At 37.9% G+C, this 21,163-nt stretch overlaps 1 protein-coding gene across 7 annotated transcripts in view; it reads left to right on the forward strand.

Annotated features, from left to right (window-relative positions):
- Window positions 1-20,051, forward strand: part of MPP7 (membrane palmitoylated protein 7) — a 159,393-nt gene extending 139,342 nt beyond the window's left edge. For all 7 annotated transcript variants that reach the window (XM_032113221.1, XM_032113155.1, XM_032113451.1 and 4 more), the window contains 6 exons: window positions 3,814-3,984; window positions 10,704-10,784; window positions 12,598-12,691; window positions 13,783-13,891; window positions 15,312-15,455; window positions 16,853-20,051. In XM_032113221.1, coding sequence (XP_031969112.1) covers window positions 3,814-3,984; window positions 10,704-10,784; window positions 12,598-12,691; window positions 13,783-13,891; window positions 15,312-15,455; window positions 16,853-17,032 — 779 coding nt within the window. In that variant the 3' untranslated portion in view covers window positions 17,033-20,051. The remainder of the gene's footprint in view (window positions 1-3,813; window positions 3,985-10,703; window positions 10,785-12,597; window positions 12,692-13,782; window positions 13,892-15,311; window positions 15,456-16,852) is intronic.
- The last annotated feature ends 1,112 nt before the right edge of the window (window positions 20,052-21,163 follow it).

Here is a 21,163-nt window from a genome sequence, read left to right on the forward strand (position 1 = left end):
AAGTTTATTAGTATTTTATTTTTATTTCATATTGAGAAATATTATAAGTTTTGAAGACATCAGTAGTTTGAGAACATTTGTTCTTAATATTTTCTTCCCTGAGCCTGCTCTTATTTCACCAGATCTGTTACATTCCAGCAGTAGTTTATGGGTTTGCATGTTCAGTAAGCTTCTAGTTGTGTAGCTGTAACCAGTGAGCTGGTGCAAGCTTCTGAGTGTTCAGGAAATTATGTCGCTTTAGTGACAGAATTTTCCCCTTTTATTTTATAGTCTGCATACTTGGCAGCTAAGGTTAATCTCTGCTGATATCCATATTCCACAGACAGTGTAGCCTGCAGCTCCTTTCATATTCATCAAGTTTTATATTATCAAATATTATCAAATATTCTAGGCAAGCAATACTTTTTCCTTTTCTTCTTTATAGAGATATACTTTTAAATTACCTAATGATACCTAAATAATTTTATAGAAACTTTTTCTGTTGCATATTAGTATTTGGTTTGGTTCTCTGTAGTAATTGTCACTACATTTTTAATGATGCTCTATTGTTAATTTAAATATATGGAGTTTGGTTTTCATGTTTTCAAAACTATAAAATATGCAAACATTAGTAGAATATTTTTTGCCTTTTCATAAATGTTTTTATTCCTTACAAGTACAATAATATTGTTTCAGTTCAGCCTAATACTTTTGTGCAGTCATAGTTCCCAACATAAAATGCAATTACAAATGCAGACATTCAATAGAAAATATTTATTAGCATTTCTATAAAATAGCTTCTAGGTCACAGTAAAGTTAAGCCATGTATGAGAGGACACGTAATGGCAGATGATGAGCGATGAAGAATGAAGATGCTTTCAGGAATGCAGCAGCAGTACCATAAAAGTGTTCGACATATTTGAAACAGTGTCATCCTTACTCTTGGAACTGTATGTTTTAAAACTGCTGTTTTAAAGCAAGGTTTCTTGAGTTACTGTATGGGGCTATTCAGATGGACTTCGAGGAATAGTTTAAAACACTTTCATATTTACAATAGTCATAAAGTGGCGAAGCAAACGGCATATCACAAACTTAATAGTCAGTAGTTGTACAGAGCATCTTCACCAGCACACTGCAGAGAAGTCAGCCTTACTTTGTCTTCTGTATTTGTCTCACGTTTGTTCCTTTTAATTAGTATATTTTATTTTCTGTAATATCTAAGTCCTGGTTGAACTTCTTGTTGAGCTTTCTTAATATATAGGACAATATTACTATTTTCATTTTACCAATGAGTTTCAGTGGCAGAAATATTTATTCAAAGAAATGCATGTTAGCAGTGGAATCATATCACCTGAGTCTTTGTTATGTTTTCTGTGGAGCCTGTAAAAGTGACAAGGGAAAAATCAGACTGCAGACAGCACTGAAAGATTTTCTCCTTTTTGAAGGAATAAAAGAAATAAAAATTATTAAATAGTCCACCACCTGGTAGTTTGGTAACAAAATCTGAATAAATTGGTTGGAGAAAAGAGGAACAACTTAAAAATGTTCATACTAAAACCTAAAAGCAGGGATTGAATTTATATGAAGACTTTGCAGAAAAAATATTTTTCCTAAAGATTGCACAGTTCACCATTTAAGTGGAGGTTGAGAAGCTGTTCTAATGGCATTTTGAGACAGCTGATCAGGGGCACAGAGCTCTTGTAACTGTAAGTTCAACACCAAACTGGAACGGAGACCATTGATTTAGCTTCATTTGGTCGTTATCCTTACTTTTTGCCTTTTCCAGGTATGTGGATTCTTGTTCTTGTAGCAAAGCTCTTACTTTTGTAAACCATTTCATAGTCAATGGTGAAGAATTATTCTTTCTTTTTTCTCTATTTTTTCTTTTTCCATAAAATGATTATACAGAAAAAAAAATGCAACAAACAGAATAATTTTCAGCTTTTTGGGAAACTTCTTCTGTTGGTTTTTGTCTTTTGTGGAGCATTTTAGATGAGGCCTCAGGAAACTTGTAACTCACTTCCTGTGTCTGTAGTCTGTATTGCTAAAGCTACTTTTCTTTATATAGCTGTCTCAAATCATAACTACAGGCATAGTTATGATCAAGAGAACATCCTTGTGTCATGATGGACTTCACCATAGGGAAGGCAAGATCTCCCAGGCCCTCTTGTGGGTGTGTAAGCTCTCCAGCTGGGCATTTCTCTTTCTGACTGCAGTCACTTCAGTGTTAGTGTTCTCTAAATAACAAAATAATGTAACCCAGTTTATTTCATTATGTTTTCATAGCTCATATTTTGATGTTTTTTCTATGCCAGCCCACATCCTACTTAGTCTAGACTATACTTCTTGAAAATATCATCTCCCCTTTCTGTGGATTCTAGATCTCCTTTGTCATAGATTTTCATTTTACTTATTGGTATTTTGAATATGAATGGGTTGACATCATGGTATTCTCAAAGACATTTTTCTTCACTTTTTATGTGTATGCATGTGTTGTAGATTCCCATAGGTATAGGGGCTCACATCAATTAAATAACTTGGTTAACATCCTCTGTGGTCCAGGTTCCATGACAATTCATGTTAGTGAAACTGTGTGTGTGCAAAATGTTAAACCTGTAACTAAGCCTTGTAGCATTTCTCTTGAGATCTGGTTCTAAATATTTGCAGAACTGAATCTTGAACTTGCACGAAATTACCTTTGAAGAAGAAATTGTAATATGAATACTTCTCAAACACCTAAACTTGAGTGCTATTACAAGAATATGAAAACATTTTGCTGAAAATTTGGGGTCACCAAATGTTTAAGTGTTTAATGTCCTATTAAGTGTTCTGGGGGAAAAACCCAACAACTTGTCCAGTATTTAAAGTATAGTTTGTGTTTTACTCTGCTACCACCAGGTAGTGAAATCAGCTTTGCAGTCTTTGCAGTCTTTCCTGTACTTCCATATAGAACAAAAGTGGTGTTGTAGAGATACCAGTAAAATATAATATAATACAATATAAAGGATTTATTTTAAAAAGTAAGGTAAGCATTAACAGAGGAGTAAATTAGTTTTTAACATGTAGTGTAGAGCAGGTTTTTTGTGCTGTTCTGCTTGAAAATGCCTATAATTTTCTCCTTTGAGAGTGCTTAAAAGCTATGTGAAATTTCAATTCTTCTTTAGAAGGCACTATAGATGTCACACTGTTGATGCAATTGTAAATATAGATTTAGTAGCAATATTAACTTTTAATTTCATAATATGGGTACTGTATTGTCTAAGCTGTTTCTAGTATTTTGTAATTTAACTATGAGTGTTTGGATTGACTATTAAACATATTCAGGAAAGGTTTCATGCACTTTTTAAATATACTATCAGCATGGAGCTAAGCAAAACAGAATTGTTCAAGGAACTAAATCTCATCAACCCTTTCAACCACCAGTTGTGTTTCTATCATATATTGTATTTGTGTGCTGTGGTCATTTAATAGACATGCATTAGATGTGGTATGAGAGTCCAGCTTGCATGAATTGCCTTGTGTATATATATTAATTTATAAGATACTCAAATTGTCTAAATAATCTAAATATATTAACAATTTATTGCAATTGTATTTTGCAGTTTGTTGTTGCAAAGGTTATGTTTTTTATTGGTAATATTAATTTTGCAGTTTAAATAGGTACCTGATATAGTTTAAAAACATGGGAAATATCATTCTAATGGCCTGGCTTATTAAACATATAATATACTTTTCATTCCATGCTCCAATCCTTGAATGTTTGGAAGAGACTATTTTCAAATGTTTTAAGAAGACTTACTTTCTTACTTTGAAAAAACCCTGTTCTTACTGCAGCTGGTTTTAGAAGAAGCTTTCGTCTTAGCAGAAAAGATAAAAAAACAAACAAGTCCATGTATGAGTGCAAGAAGAGTGATCAGTATGATACAGCAGATATCCCAACCTATGAAGAAGTTGCAAAATATAGACGACAACCTAATGACAAATACAGGCTTGTTGTTTTGGTTGGTAAGTTGTTTTCTTTATTTTTTACCTGGTAAAACAGAGACCTGCTGATTAGCACAATGCTTACCAAAAAGTCATTTAGATTGGAAGGGTTCTCAGGAGTTGACCTGGTCCAGCCTCCCACTGAGCAAGATTAACACTAGATTCAAAGCAGGTTGCTGATAGCAGCAACTTTGGGAATCTGTTGTCCCATCATGTCTTCTATTGTCTTCCCACCTCACACCTCAGTAAAGAGATGGCCTCCATCTTTTCAGTGAGTATCAGAAGGGTGCTGGTGGGTCCCCCTGAAGACACCTCTTCCCCAAGCTAGGCAAGCCCAATTCGCTCAGTCTCTCTCAAAGGTCATGTGCTTCAGCTCTTGACCGTCTTGGAGGCCCTCTGATGTCTTTGATCCAGTTTATCAACAGTGTTGTAGTGCAGGGCTTGTGGACAGAGTATTCCTCACAGGGTCTAACAAGTGCTGAGTGAAGGGGAAGAATCATTCCCCTCTATCTGTGGGCCAGGCTCTTGCTGATACAGCCCAGTCTCCTGTTACCCTTCATTGCTGCCAGAGAGGGCTGGGGACTCATGCTTAGCTCTGCCCACCTGGACCCCAAGGTCCTTGCCATCCAGCCAGCAGTCCCCAGCCTGTAATGCAGAACTTTGTCTTCATCAAATTTCATAAAGTTCTGCCACCCTATGCCTGTAGCGCTCTGGATGGAAGCCCTGCCCTTGAGCAAGTCACTTGCCTCACCCATCTTGGCATCAGCAAGCTTTGTAAGGGCCCACTCTGTGTCATTGGTATGGATGTGAAAGAGAGTATGTCCCAGGGAACCCCTCTTATAATGAGTCCTAGAGCACAGACCAATAAGCCCTTCCCTTTAAACATGCTCCAGTTTTCACCTGTCTAGTAGTCCACCTTTCTAGAGAGGATGTCCCAACTTGCATATAAGGATGCTTTATGAGATTGTGTTTAAAGCTTTCCTAAACCAAGGGGAGATGACATTAAAATACAGCTACCATGGTTACAAGTCTGAACGTGGCAGTCAAGCTGTACTAAAACTCAAAAGAATTGTGTTGGTATTCCACTCTTAGAGATCAATCAATATATCTTAAGAGATCAGTCAATCAATATATTTATGTAGGAAAAAAAAGGACAGGATAAATACCTGAGGTCAATGAAGACAGACAATAAAAGTGGAAAGAAACAAAAACACCTACTGCATTAGAAAAAGTAAATGGACAAGTAGTAAGAAAGGTGGATGCAAGGTCTACCTCTGTGGGCCAAGGATGAATGTAAGCATAGCTGCAGAAGACTCAACATTATCATCCTTAGTCAGCTTTCTGTTCTTCTATAACCTGTCACTGCCATGGCTTCCTCACAGCATTTATTATATAACCAAAATGTATTGCTTCAGTCTCCCCAAAAGAGAGAAAGTGCATTATCTTAAGCTTTTTAAAGGCAATGATTGGCATACCAGTGAGTAATGAGTTACCATTGCTACCAGTGTGTAATGTCTCACTGATTATTGTTTCTTTGCCAGTAGCACATAGGCTGATGCTTCATTAGTAAAATTTCCTGCATTCTGAAAGCAGCAGAGCAGAGGAATATAACCCTCTATCAGGGACTTTTAGGAACTGTTGAGTAGCTGTGTTTTTATATTGCTCATATCCAAGAGAACATTAAATTGAGTTTTTAATAAACAGTTTTGTCACTCTCCAGCACTAAAAATCAGCCACCTACTAGTGTGATTGTGGGCTATATACAACAAGTAATAACATGGTTGAGTTGATTTTACAGTTACATCAACATAGTGTAGTGCAAACGTGTGATAAATAGACTTTTTATAACAATTTGTGTATGTCTGATCTAAGGAATGCCTAGAGATTCCATTTGAATTTTGTTGTAATAAATCAAATGAAGAAAGAGTGCTTTTTCAGTAACAAAAGCAATTCAGAAATTTATTGCAGACTTCAGTAATTCTAATGTTTTTTCTCTGGATATTAAGAGCAGCTTAAGTCTGGCCAATACCATAAAAATGTCTTGGGCAAAATGTGGAAAAACTAGCAGAGCTAAGCAATACAGGTATAGTAGAAGCGAACACATTTTTAAAAGCTTTTTGTGTGCCAGTAGCAGCATTCCATATAATACATTTAATATAATTTGGATAGTAGTACCAGGAAAGAAAGGGACATACAATTAATTTATAGCTGTAATTGGTGGAGGCACTAGATGTCTATTGTGTTATAGGTCTAAATATATAATTTACTGTTTAAAAGGGAGCATTTAGGTTTGGTTTTGCCCTTTTTTTAGGGGGAGGGAGTTTGACAACTTCAAAACAAATTTAACTTAATTTTGAATTGGTCTAGTCTACTTTAAAGAACATGAATTGCACACACAGTCATTTTAGTACCCTGTAGTGTGATACACACTACTCTCTGGTTCAGCTCAATGTACCAGTTTGTCAGGATTTTACCTTGTCTGCAAATGTAAGTTCATGAATAAAGCCCTGCAAATCCTTGGGGCTTAAATAACATCATCTGAAGCAGTAATGATACAAACATTTCTGTGTGCTTTTAATTGTTAGGATTGTGATGAGTCTGCTAAAAACAAAATTATCCAATATTATGTCACCAGTCAGCTTCTAGTAACCTACCGTTCCCAAACTGCCAAGAAATCCTTAAAGTCTTCCATCACAAATATTGCCTGCATCCTAAGTGTTATACCTCACAGCCTTATCAGACAAAGGCAGAATATTTTAATGCATGTATTATTTAGACACCAGAATTTTCATTTATATCAACGAGGGAAAAGTCCTGCTCACAAAGTCTTCTGCTGTGGTTAATTTTAAGAGCCAGAGTAGCATAAATTTTATTTCCTTAGAGTTAGAATGAATGTGCTGCATGCTATAACTTTATCTGGCATAGTTTCAGCTAAGTCAGAGCTTTCTGAAGGGGCAGTGCTAGGATAAAACGAAGTTGTCAGTAACAAACCATGAGCATTTGTCCCACAGAATACACACTGTTTTGTGCATGCAGTGTGATCACCAAAGCTGTGCAGAACCTTTCAGGTGCTGTGGTCACCCATGGTGATGCCTCTGTCCAAAGTGGGCAGTGGTGGAAGCAAGGACCAGAGGTGTGTAACCATAAAGGAGAAGTTGGTGGTGGTGTCTGACACAATCAGAAAAGCATCTGTCTCTGAATGAGGCTGTCAGTACTTCTCACAAAGATGTGCTTCTGGTCACTACTGTGAAGGAAAGGAATCTGGGACTGGAAAAGCTCTCTATTTGTTGTATTGCTTAGATATCTTTTAAAATCCATCACCTCTGGTTTTATCATGAAGGAGTATATGATGAGGCCAGGTCTATTTCAGAGCAAAGGAGGATGAAATGAACGGGCCTTTTAACTCTCCACATCTCCTGACTTAGCTTTAACATGTTCAGTAGTGGCTTGCAGAGTCTTAGGTGATCTGCTGCAGTAGTGCAGGAAAATGGCCTGCCATGGCCATGCTACTTCCGGTAAACTAACTGGACAATGACGAAGGAGACCTATAATTGCTATCTGCCTTAAACCTTCCTGACTGAAGGCATGGGAAGGTCAGCAAGGTTCAGGAATAAATACGTAGGATGTAACATAGTGCCTAGCCTTGCCCATGAGAACACCAGGATGAACTCATTGATCCTACTTCAGTGAACAGCAGATCTCGAAGTACACTCCCACTGCTTGTTAAAATGTACTGAAACACAAAATAATGAGGTTCTCCTTTCCTACCACACTGAGCTACAGTCAGACATGCTTGTGCAGTTACTGCGTTATAGTGTACTAGGAATTGAGCCACAGCGCCTCTCACAAGGCATGTCTCTTACTGGGTCCTTATGATCCCAGAGGGGATATTGTCACAAACTCACAAAATCTTTTCTGAAAGACCACTTTCATTTTCTTTTAAAAAGACTATTAGGAGCTCATTATGTGTCTATGGGTGAAGAATGGCTGGTTGGCTTAACCCTCCCAAGACCTAAACTTAGAGTTTTTTCAGTTTTTCTTCAGACATGTATGAGTGGTACAAAATTTAGTGCAAGTTTTAATGATGGGTAGCTTAATTCTGCAGATGTCCCTCAATAAAGTGAGGTAGGCACTGCAGTCCACTTGTGTAGGATTTGACTATTAACATGACTTAACATGCAAGAGCAAGCAGCACAAATGTTCCTTTGAAAAAAGTAAACAAAGTATCTCTAAATCTGTCACTGTAACTATAAATATTGCTGCCTAGGGTGATTTATAGTAAATGAAAACTATGCTACAGTCATGGACCCTGCATGCCTTACATTTGACTATAAGAATCTGGATTGTCCTTTTAAGTCCTGACACTTTATTCTCTTTTTGAGTTCAAATTGTGTTCAGATTCATAACTATTAGAAACTGGCATCATTCTCTGCTGCATCAAAATGAAAATAATATTTAGAAGGGCACTGTATATAACACCTGGGAGAGGTAGTGTAAAAATCCACATAATGGATGGCTTTGCTGAGCTGGAATCAGCCTTCAGTGTCCACATGCTACAGTTATGAGAATTCTGTGAGGACAGCACTGAAAAAGAAGAGTCTATACCTTTCAGTAGTTCAATTTAAAGATGATTTTTAAATGGTAATCTGGAAAGGGAGACAGTAGTAGTGAAGTTGTGGTCTGAAAGCAGAGTTGAGCTAAGTTTCCAAAGCATGTGTCGCAGGAAGTGAAGCCTGGATTCTTTATATATATAAATAGAGCTAAAAGCGTACTGTTGATTTGACAGCATGTAGACTGAGGAAATAATATTTGTGTAGATTTGATGAGAAAGATTTTTTGCTTAAAAGTAATAGAGTGATTTTTAAAAATTGAATTCCATTTGGTTTGGTTTACTTTGCTAGGATATATTAAGAGTTTTAATTACTTTTCATCTAAAAGTCCATATTTGCCTTAAATAGCTAAACTATTGTAAAAAGGAAAAAAAAAGATAACAAAAGTAATGCCATTATCTACACAACACATTGTAGTCCTCTGCAGACATGCACCAGTAGAGGCTGCTGTACACCATATTAAATAAACATTTATACATACTGATAGATTAATTTACAGGAAGGTCAGAGATGCCACTTGGAATGTAGTTGTGTGTTTAACTAATATGAACACATAGAAATTTTAAATGTAGAAACTCTTAAGATTTTACAGCAGGACCATAGTCTGGGCGTAGCAGCAAAGTAGCAAGCACTTGCTTTTCATCATTATGTGTTTCAGCTCCAGACAGGGTGTTTGGTCATTTTTACAAACAGGCACCTCAAGGTACTGAAGCATCAGTTTGGTTTTGGACTCTGACTAGTATTAGCGATTACAACACTATTTCATTGAAATGTTTATTAGGTTTTGTATTTACAATGTTTAAAATGGCTTTGTTAAGAAGCACTCTATACATAAACCTGTCACTTTTACTAGATATGCAACAACTTTCCTTAAAACCACAGGTATTATCTTTGCATTACTTGGGATATGGTTCCAATGACTCATTCTCCTTTGCCTTCTGCTCTTGACCTGGCTCTGTAGAAATGAAGGCTCTCCACTGTCAGAAACATAAGAACATGCAGAGCTGAGCTCCCTTCACACACAGCACCATGTCCCTGTCACCAAAGTGGGCACGCAGGCTGGAGCCCTTCACGAAGGGCTCCTGGGGACAGGCAGCGAGTGCCTGTGGAGCCTTTGAGACCTCACAGGACAGAGTGCCCTCACTGAGACCTAAGGCACTGCTGGCAAACAGCTAAGAAACCCAAAAGCCAAGAGGAATGTCTTGCTCAGTAGCTTCTAGTACAGCACTACTCAAGTGGAGGTGGAGGAGACGGGTCAAAAAAATTCCATGCAGTCTTTGTTTATTCCTGCCATCCTCTTTCCAAGAGTGGTCTCTCTTTGGCAGTCGCATGACGAAGGAAACATTTGCTTTGGACCAGTTCAGACAGCAAGCAGGAGACAAGCACAGTTTAAAAGAAAATCAACAACAAAGAAAGAAACCCAAACATCCCAAATGGGTTGTGACCTGGCAAGTGCTGCCCTTCCTTCCTCTCTCCATGCAATGCCACCCTCACACAGTCGAAAGGTGGATGGTGACAGCTACAGCCAGCCAGGACCTGGGCAGTGTTCCTGCCTGCAGCAGGGGCTGGCAGGAGCAGTGCTTCCAGGGCATGAGAAGGTGGAAGCAATTGTCCCCAGGGGCATCTGGTGCAGGCAAGGGATGCACCAGCAGGAGGGAGTGAGGCCATGTCAACACAGAGTGCAGAGGCTTTGGGGGCACTTTGCACATTGCCAGCTGGGGTCCTGTAGTCTGAAAGTTGGGGATATTCTGGCAAAATAAACAGCCAAATCAGTTTTTATTCTGGAAAGCTGCAGGTTAGGATGCAGGGGTTTGTAGTAGGGCTGAGATGGAGGTGGGTGCACACTGAGGGTAGTTGCTGTAGAAAAGAAAGTCAGCTTTGCTGGCACCTTTTGTCACTGATTTTTCCTCAGTAATAAAGTCAGAGCAGAGTAACTGCCAACTACATCCCCTGAAATTTGTCAGCTCTGTATATTCTAGGAGAGGTTGGAACCATGGGCATTTCCAAATCCCTGATTAAGAGGCAGTAATGTCACAGCTACATGCTATGTAGTCTTACCTTGGAGTATACTTGCACCTGAATACAAGAGACAACTGGCTGTTGGGAAACAGGACAATTTTTTTCTTTCAGGTCCTGTAGGGGTTGGACTGAATGAACTTAAACGGAAATTGCTCATCAGCGATACCCAGCACTACGGGGTAACAGTGCCACGTAAGTAAAAATGCACTTCTATTCTCTAATGATATATTTGCATTATTATAATTTATTATTGTATTACCTTTAAGGTACTTTCAAATTTGGGTCTCTAAATGCATGCTTGGCATCCAAATTACTTTTCTAATTTTTAAAAGTGCTGCTGCAGTTCTGTATTAAATGCTCCCTAAAAAAACTGATAGGGCTTTTTGGCTCAGAGGCATTGCAGTACAATTTCAGTACAAGTTTAGCATGATTGATGTCAGTGAGGTTTAGTAAATGAAACTCTGCTGAAGAACACCCTGGATTTGGCTGTAAAGCAGTGAAATGTACTCTGTTGCATTCAGCAATCTGGCCTTTATCTGTTAGGCTGAAAAATGAAGACTGATGATAAACAGTTTAATCCAGTGAATAAATTAATTAAATCTCTTTAATTAGCTTTAGAAGAGTTGATTTGGGGATGTTTTTTCCTCTTTCCCCTATCTGACCAAGTAGTGTGATTTTTATAAAATTGAATAGCATTGTGCTCTATTAACTTCTACAACACTTTATCGGGTTTTCTTTAATATGGAGAACTCAACTGTTTTAGACTTCCATTTCTTGATTTGCTTTCTACTTGTACCTTCTATAGGGATCCTTCAAAAATATTGTTCCAACTTTCTGAATTTGGGAAATCCTGTCACAGGTTTTTTGCAAGTGCAGATACTCTGTAAAGCATATATATATGAGTGAATTTGCTAAAGTAGAAAAATTAATGCATTTGGTTTGGCAAGTCATTTCTTTTGCATGTATTTGCTTCAGCTGGGTATTGAAAGCAAGAACAACAAAAAAGCCAGATGTTCCCAAAATATTTAACTCATTGAAGTATATGCAGTCATTTGCCCAAAAATATTTCTCTAAAAATTGCCAGTATTCATCAAGCTGCCTTCTCTTTTTTCTCTTCCAAATTTGTGGTTATAATTTAAAACAAACATGTAAAGAAATCCCTCTCTCTGAAATTCAGTAAGTCAGGACTTGGAGAGAGAACTGGGGTTCCTGTCTTGAAAATGTTCCTCATTGTGTCAGCCTAAGAAGAAGAGCATTATATCAAATGGCATTTAAGACTGTATTGCTGCAAGCAGGTTTTGTGTGTCCATATGTGATGGAGAATACATGATGCTGTAGTATTCAACTTGTTTGAAACAGGATGTTTTAATGAGTTCATTAATCATAAGTGGCAACCCCACAAATAAGTTTCATGTATAAGCAAAACCCTTATACCTACTTGGGGGAAAGTAAGAAGTGCAAATAATACAGGGCTACTGAAAGAAAACAGAGTTCTATTTTGATCACCAGATAAAGAAAAGCACTAAAACATAAAGTTCACACCCCATTTTTTTACTACCATGCTTCACATGCCATAGCTACAAGTGTTGTTAATGAACATAATGTTTTATAAATCAGGATGGTGTGCTTGTTTCCCTTTATGGTGTCATATGCTAATAAGTTTAACAAGAGGCAAGGCTGGGGTAATTGTTATGGACTGCTGCTCCTTTTATTATTCAGCTGTCCTCATTTTATTGGATTTTTCCACTAGTTAATAAAAAATGATAATCTGATACTTGTCCAATAGGTTTTTTCCTCCTTTTCCTGCATGCATTTAAAACTCAATCCTGTAATGTGCTTGTGTGCTGCCTTCCAGATCCAGAGCAGCCTTATATGCTTCAGAAGTGAGGGAAGTGCTAGGCTTGGTATTGCACAAAGAGTTTGTGCTTTTCCATTTTTCCTGAACTGGTTTGCATTATATTGTTTTGTGCATATTTTTCTTTTTTTTTATATGATGAAACTGCAGACACTACCCGTCCAAGGAGAAGCCAAGAAAGTGATGGTGTCGAATACATTTTCATTTCCAAGCACTTGTTTGAGACAGACGTACAGAATAACAAGTATGTTGAAGAGATTTTTAACTAGAACTGCAGTTAAAACAATGGTTTATTATAAAATGGGGCTGGTTGTTATTGTAGATAATAAGTCAAAGTGGATATAACTTGCAGTGATTTAAAGATGTGTTAAAATTACATTTTGTTATATAAGCAGCTGGGAAAAAACACAGAGCAAAAAAAAAGGCATTACATGCAAACAACAGTTTCTAAGCGTACAAGCAGTTTCAGTACCTCAGCTTCTCAAGAAGATACTGAAATTATAGGTGCTTAGGATGGGGGAGCATTCTTTTAATAGAGCATCTTCTGTCATAGCAGCAAAGCATTGCAGCTCTAGGGAAGGGGGGGCGTGGAAGTGCTGCAGACGTGCCTGAGTCAATGTTTGCATAGTTCTGCTCTCTTTCAGGCCAGGCACTTCCTCTGCTTTTGAGTTTAGAGATCCACAGTGAAGCCCCTGCCTGTACACCCTCCAGAAAGTAAACTAAAATGAAGAGACAATGGTAGCATCGTGCTCTCCAGCAGCCTGTAAAATTCTGTAGCTTGAAATTCTGCCCCAGTTTCAGAGGGCAAAAGTGTATTAGACACAAAGCTGTGGGTTTTATTGAAACGTCAAACTTTTGAAGCTTTGCTTTTCTGGCAAATAGTGCTTGTACTTTTATAGCAAATAACCAGCTGCCTTGGTTCCACCATCACCATCGTCAGTCCTCCTCCTCTTCTGAGACAGAGAATTTGGATATTCTGTAGTGTGCAATGAAATTTCAGTAGTTTCTATTGTTTAGCTTATCCACTGTTTTATTGCATTGCATTAGTTCAGAAAAAGAGGTGATGGAAAACATTAGTGGGCTGTTGGACTACAGTACTTTTTTCTCTTTAACTGTAATACAAGCAGGTGTTACTGATTTGAAAGCAGTAAAGTAGAAGATTTCTTAAAATTGACATGCTGAAGTACTTGACAGCATTTCCTTTATAAAACATGATAGAACTCTTATGTAAAGTAAAATATTTTTGCTCCTGAATTAAATCTTATAAAGCAAACTGTTAAGGTTTTTTCTGGAGAAAATGGAAATGATTCCAGTTGTTTTCACTTTCTGCCACAGGTTTATCGAGTATGGCGAGTATAAGAACAACTACTATGGTACAAGTTTAGACTCTGTTCGATCAGTTCTAGCTAAAAACAAGGTTTGTTTGTTGGATGTGCAACCTCATGTAAGTAAGCATGTCTTCTGAACTCTTGTACTTCCCCATATTGCATATTGCAATTCCAGGGAAAAAGTATTTCTAAAAAGGTGTACTTTATCCCACACTGAATGACTGTTGAGTGGGTTTGCTGGCTACCTTTATCTCAGCAAGGCTCTCTGAAAAGAGACAAATATACAGCCAGTAAATAAGGGAATTGGAAGCCTGCAGCATAATACCAAAGATTTAATTACAGAACACTCCTATATTTCCATTCATCTTTCTGTTAGCTTGGGCAAGAGATTGTCCCTGAAACTTTAATTTCAGAATAGCTTTATCATGCAGTCCAGCAACTCTGTCTCACATGTTTCACTAGACTGTTCATGCCAAAGGTTTCCCTGCAGGGTGAACATGAGTCAAGGGATGCACTAAATGTGATGTTGGCTGGATAATTGTTAAGAACATTCCTCTCTAAACCATTTTTTCTTGCATTGACCTTGTTTTTTAACCCCTCTGAACAGCTCCACTAGGAATTTTTTTGCTCCTAATAACCCCAGTGCTTCCAGGAGCTGGACTAGTTTGTTTAACCTAGCCAAAACATCTCTTCTCCAAGGGTGGCCAGTGTATGCCTTCTGAACCTTGGCAGCTTATGTGCAGCTCCTGGGGCAGTTTCAGATGCAGGCTTGTGCCCTGGGAGCAGGGCAGCAGCTCCACTGGCAGAGGAGTGGCCGGGGAAGCCATACCCCATGCCAGGGGAAGAGGGGAGCTGACGAGACCATTGCCTGTCCCACACAGCCCTGTGTTCCTGCAGAGCACTAAATTCTTTTAGGGACCCAAGCTTGTGAACCATTCTGGGACTCCACTCTCCAATATGGGATTTTCCTGTGGACCCTGGCAGTGTGGAAAGGATAGAAAGCTTCTGACCATCCATACTACCACCCTGTGCTGCAACTGAATCATAGACCTGCCTCTAACACCACACAGTAGCTTGCTCAGGAAGAACAAACAGCAGGGAGTTGTGTGGTGGGCACAGAGTACTGAAGAGAAGAATCACTGACCTTTTGTGAACTTTTCATGAGTACAGAAGGAGTTATTCTTGCTAAAATGGGTTGAACTTTTCCTCCCCTGGACACCTGCTGTTCCCCTCCATCCTCTTGCTGCCAGTGGCACTGGTGTGCACAACTCAGCTTTTGCCAGACTGATGGGGTTTACCAGCAGGCATGTGGAAATCAAGACCAGTGATCACCCTTGGAGAAAGGGTGTTCTTACCATTCTGAAAATTCTCCCTACATGAATCAATGCTGGTCAGCAGAGCAGGATGACAGTAAATGAAAAATACCCGCCTAGAAATGCTTTATGGGTTTATTCTGGTCAGTGGGGAGTTTCTTTTATTACAGTAAATTCCATTTTGCAAAATCAACTAATTAATTAAAATCTTTCCTCTTCCCAGACAGTGAAACACTTGCGGACATACGAGTTTAAACCATTTGTTATATTTATAAAGCCTCCATCACTTGACCGTTTGAGAGAGACCAGAAAAAATGCCAAGATTATTTCAAGTAAAGATGATAAGGGAACTGCAAAACCCTTTACAGTAAGTATAATTAGACATGGTAAAACATGAGAACCTGTTAAGTGTTTTGTTGTAGAAGTTTACCTTGAAAATAAAGGTGATCACTGGATCTCATTGACTGCACTTGTCAGGGCTTACACAAGCATCTTTCTGTTTCCCAGCCTCTCTCACATTACACATTTACTGTGGTGTTTTCATTGTTTGATATGCTCATGGGTATTTACAATTTCCATGGTCCTCTGATTTTATGTCATTGAAGAACCCCCACAGTGCAAGCATATCTTTATGAGAGATAATGCTGTGGATTTCCTTTAAAAAATTTGCACCTGGGCTTAGATGTTTCTGTTCAAATATAAGAATTTATTTGTTTTATCAATGTATTAAGGGGTCTAAATTAAGAGCAAAATTCAAATATAAAAAACAATTAAAAAATAAATGCTACTGTAATAAAAAGCCCATATTTGTGGATAAGAGAAATAGAGGGGTTTTTAAATGTTATAGGAAAATAAACACTGTAAGATAGAAGAAGAAATAGCTAAGCAAGGAAAAAATGCTGGTTTTTGTCAATAGTCAGAAAAAAAATCTAGATTACCCAATATTAACATACTTGCTTCCTTGTAATATAATGAAATCATATTTAATTGAAGCTACAGCAAAGTTGATCATTGTTAGACTGTTTATCTAGTGTGTATAATTTTTCCTCATTCAGATGTTATTTAGGATTTTTTAGGTTTTTTTTCAAAGTCAGTCACAGATATAGTCACAGATTGTATCTGTGTACGATGTGCATTTGGAATAGTTTGGAAACTACATGCTGTCAGAAAATGTTGGTTTGTTACTTATAAAAAGTAAGAGGAGTTTGTTTGTAAGAGCAACCTTCAGGACATTGCTTAATTAAGACAGGTTTAATCTCTCAAAGTCATTTAAACAAGTTGCTAAGGTTTGTTCCCTCCCCAAACATGACGAAAAGTCCACTAAGCCAGATCGAAGAAGGCATAAAATGTTGACTGCTACCAAGCTCTTAAAAGAAAAAAGGCTGTGCTGTAATACATGGTGTGCTAGTAGCAAGCCAAGACTAACATAAAGAAACTTTAAATGTATCATCAAAGTAAACAGCTAGAAACATTTTGCACTGGTGCTGCTAACAGAAGATGTCTCTGTAATTACCATCCAGTGACTAATTGTGTCATTTCAAGGGAAGAGATGAAAGAATTGCCTGTTGAGCAGAGTCAACTCATCAGAATACTCTCTGAGATCACTTGTAGTGGTAATTTCTATTTTTTTAAATTAGAAGTACAGTTTCCATCTCCTGATGAAATAAGAAATAAGCGATTAGACCATGTTTAATACAGAATGAGTTTATGCAGTGTTGCTATGGACTGGCTGTGCACTGATCTTCATTGCACTGATCTTACTAGGAAGAAGATTTTCATGAAATGATTAAATCTGCCCATGTGATGGAGAGCCAGTATGGCCACCTTTTTGACAAGGTGATAGTCAACGATGACCTCGCTACAGCTTACAGTGAGCTTAAAACAACTTTTGACAGGTTGGAGACCGAGACCTTCTGGGTTCCTGTCAGCTGGCTGCACTCATAGTAACGTTTTAAGTAGAAAAAACCTCTGCTGTGGTATCAGCATCTAAACCTGGGGCATGGTTAGGCTTTACTCGATGGCCATTTTCTTGGGAGGAGGGCTTTTAACTCTACTGAGCAGCAGGTATACTCTTCATGCACTTGGAACTGGTCCTGTTTTCCTGTGTCTTCAATTCTCTTGCCCACAATTTGGGGCAGAACAGTCAGATTATACCAGAGATTTACTGTGCTCCATAAAGTGAGCTAATACTAGTGTAGCAAAACTGCCAAACACCTCTTTATCAACATCTGTGTTTCTCCAAGGTGAGTGTTTTTAACAGAGAGTTTGCAGAAGATACAAATCAATGCTGGAGATCAGCACTTCAATGGTTTTAGGCATAACTGTTCCTATAAAAGAGCACATCAGCACTTGGAAGTTATTGCCCTTTTAATGTTTGAGAGAACTGAAACAGGCAAAAGTGACCAACATTTTTATGAGGAAGACATCATAATTTTAATTATGCATCAGTGTGTTTTCACTTTTCTAGATGTGAACCTTGTCTTACATGTACAGACTGATTTAAGTATTCCTTTGCAATTACATAATCATGTGAAGAATGATGTACTCAGTGGCTTAATTGTGAAATACTCAGCTGTGAGTATGCATGGATTGAAAATACTTTCACACATGCTCTGTGGCACAACAAAGAAAAGTCATGGGAATAATTATTTAAATAGGAAAAAATGTGAGTTGGTGTGTGCATATAACTTCAAAGTCTTTGGGATTAAACTTCTGTAAAATCAGTGGCAAAGTGATACGAATAGCAACAAAATAGAGAATAATTTTTTTCCTCCTTTAAATTGATTTCAAATATTTTTTGGCATGCTTTAGAACAATTTTCCCATCAGAAATTTTCAAACAGTGAGGAAACCTTGGACATCTGAGAAGCAGTTGAAAGAGATAAATTCTTTTTATTGTCGAGTATATAGTGATACTTTCTAGTAGTGTAACATGTATTTTGTCTCCACTCAAAAATAAATTAATGCTGTAGAGTTCTCTATAAAAAACATCCTTGACACTGGTCAGACAGTTGGAAACCCTGTTTCAAGATCTGATGTGTCAGTGTAAGCAAATGTATATTAGAGGATGTATTTTTAATATAGATAATTTGGTATTTTTCTTTATTTACTACTGATATGCAGCAAATGAGTACAGATGTAAAGACCAAGTAACACCTGTGTGTTGTGTTGTGAATATGTCTTGTAAGTACAGAATGTGTATAGGAACTTGCTGACTTCAGATCTTCCCATCTGTGGTATTCAAACAGGAAACCATTATTTCATGTTAATCTGTAAAGAGAATATAGCTCTCTTGTTTAAAGAAAGAATAATTTAGTGAAACTTTATATATTTATGAAAGGGTTGAAAAGGGATGTTAAGTTTTTAAATTTCTTGTCAATGTGATCATTTATTAAAGAGATTACTAAGTCTGTAATTTGAAACAGTCTCTGTAAATGGAGCTCAACATTCCATGTAAATATTTTATTTCAGTTCGTATGCTGATAAAGCCATCAGGTTTTGCAGTTTTATTCTAAATGTGTATTTAATGTGTGGGCCATTGCATTTGGCTTAGAGTCTTATAAAACAAATGAAATGTAAGAAACAACAGCAAAATCCCTAGGAGTCTGGAAATGTTTATGCAAGAGTTACAGATGTACTGAGTCCCAGTATGGATACATACTCTGCTTGAACAGCTCTACTGTAACTTCTGTCAAATTTCACCATTTTCCTGGTGGACTTAAACTTTTTTTGTAACATAAATAGGAATTTGTTGATTAAATTAACTGCACAGAGATTATCTGAGTTGAGAAGACATTTTCTATTTTTTTTTTTATTACTGAAAATCAAACTATTTTTCAGGGGATATGGAATTCAGTGGGTCAGTTTGCCTTTGCCTGTGAGATGCCAGGTGCCTTCACCATCTCTTGAAATGGAGAGGACACTCGGCATCTCTCAGGATCTGGCCATTTCCAGCAGAAGGGGCTTTAGTCCTCACTAAAACACTATTAGCACTGCTTCTAACCTTGGCTGTCTTGGAACATTGGGGTACAATAATGCTCACATAAAGGACCTGCTTTTCTCTTTATGAAGTAGATGCTAGAATAATCTGCAAACTCCCTGGTAGGGACAGTTCTGGCTGTCCTGCAGGCTGTTTTTCCTGTCTTTTTGAAATTAATTTAATTCCCATTCCTGGGTCAGTGTGGTCTAGGAGGGTCTTGTGCACAGCTTTGCTGTCCTGGGCAGCAGTAAGCAGCGTGGCGCTCAGCTGCATTCCCAGAGACACTGACCCTCTGATCCGCGGCACAGTCCTGGCAGGAGTCTCCCAGAACGATGGCTGCCTGCCCTGTCTCTGAGCCAGGAGCTAATTCCTGAATAGTAACACCTGCAAAAGAAAGGGAATCTCAAAAATATAGATCCAACCAACAGAGTAAAATGTGCACAGTCTTTGAGGAGCTAGAAATGGTTTTAATTACATTACTAAATTGCTTTTGAAAAATCAACATTATTGCAGTGTTAACTTCAAAAGCTAAAAATCAAAGCCCTCCACGAGGCAGGCAGAGATGACAGTAAGTCTAGGCAAAAAAATCTTAGCCCAACAGTTTCAACAGGACAGGAGCCTGCTTATCAGGATGGATGCTGAGCCTGCGTGCTGAACTATTCTGGGATACCAAGGGGAACAGGGGGGTGGATTGTTCCTTTGACTCCTAAGAATTTGGGAATGAAGACAACTAAACATGTTTCCAATATTCCACATATTCAAGTTCTGCTGTGTGGGTTTTTAGAGAAATATATGTTTTGACAGTCAAGTCCAGATGTTTTTATTGTGTTCTAGCTGTTTGCTGTAGTCAAACAAAGGGTAGTACTTTTTAATATTGTACCAAGCTCTATACTTGAATTCACCATCAGGTCCTTGGTTGATGTCTTACCTGAAATCTGATCTTACCTTCTTATGCAAAACAATAAATTACTGATATATCACTGAAGGTGTTTTTTCTTTATTGTAAATTGCACCATAAAATATCATAGACTTATAGAATGGTTGGCATGGGAAGGGACCTTAAAGATCATCTCATTCCAACCCCCTGCCATTGTCAGGAACACTTTCACTTGACCAGGTTACTCTGAGCCCCATCCAACCTGGCCTTGAACATTGCCAGCAATGGGGCATCCACAATGTCTCTGGACAACCTGTTTGTGTCTTACCCCTCTCACAGTAAAGAATTTCTTCCTAATACCTAATCTAAACCCACCATCCTTCATCTTAAAGCCATTCCCCCTTGTTCTATCGCAACATTGCCTTGTATAAAGTCCTTCTCCAGCTCTCTTGTAGCTCCCTTTCAGCACTGGAAGGTGCTATTATAAGGTCTCCTCAGAGCCTTCTCTTCTCCAGGATGAATAAAATTACTTAAAAAGGTAAAATGCCTAAGTAGTAAATTATTTAATGGGACTCTCTATTAACTGTAATGCTCCGATTATCTTAAATGGAAAAACAAAGCACCCTAGAACAAGAACAACAATTCTTAATATTTCATTTTTATTGCCAAACTCTTCTTCAGAATTGATGTTTACCCTTTCCTGTAGCCCACCCCATAATGAACCATTTTCTTTCTGAGAGGAAAAGCTTATGTCAGTGGATCAGACTGGAATATCAGCTTATCTGGGCTTGCAAAGTCTCAGAGTGTTATCCAAGTTGTTGACTTGGAGTGTTTCACCGGGCACATACATTTCTAGGCCACTCACTAGTCCCACAGGAAGTTGTGCTCATTTGTAGGACTCAGAGAAAGTAATGCTTGAACTCAGTTACTTTTTGCATTGTGTTATGTGTTTTCCAGAAAACAAAAAAGAAGCCTAACACAAACTAGGATTAGAGAGAAGACTTTTAAGCCCCTTCTGTTTTGTTTCAGTGCACTATTTTGCATTTCCCACATGTACTTCAGTTCAGGTTTCTACTATGTGTGGAGAATTTTTTCTTCAGTAAAGCTCATATTTAGCTTTTCTGAGATTGTTTCAAAGGATGAGTAGTTTCTTCAGAGATTTGAAGTTGAAGTTATAATCTAGTCTATTTTTGCTACTGCTCTCTCTACAGTCATTTCCC

Source organism: Corvus moneduloides, chromosome 1, assembly GCF_009650955.1.
Source record: "Corvus moneduloides isolate bCorMon1 chromosome 1, bCorMon1.pri, whole genome shotgun sequence".
NCBI lineage: Eukaryota > Metazoa > Chordata > Aves > Passeriformes > Corvidae > Corvus > Corvus moneduloides.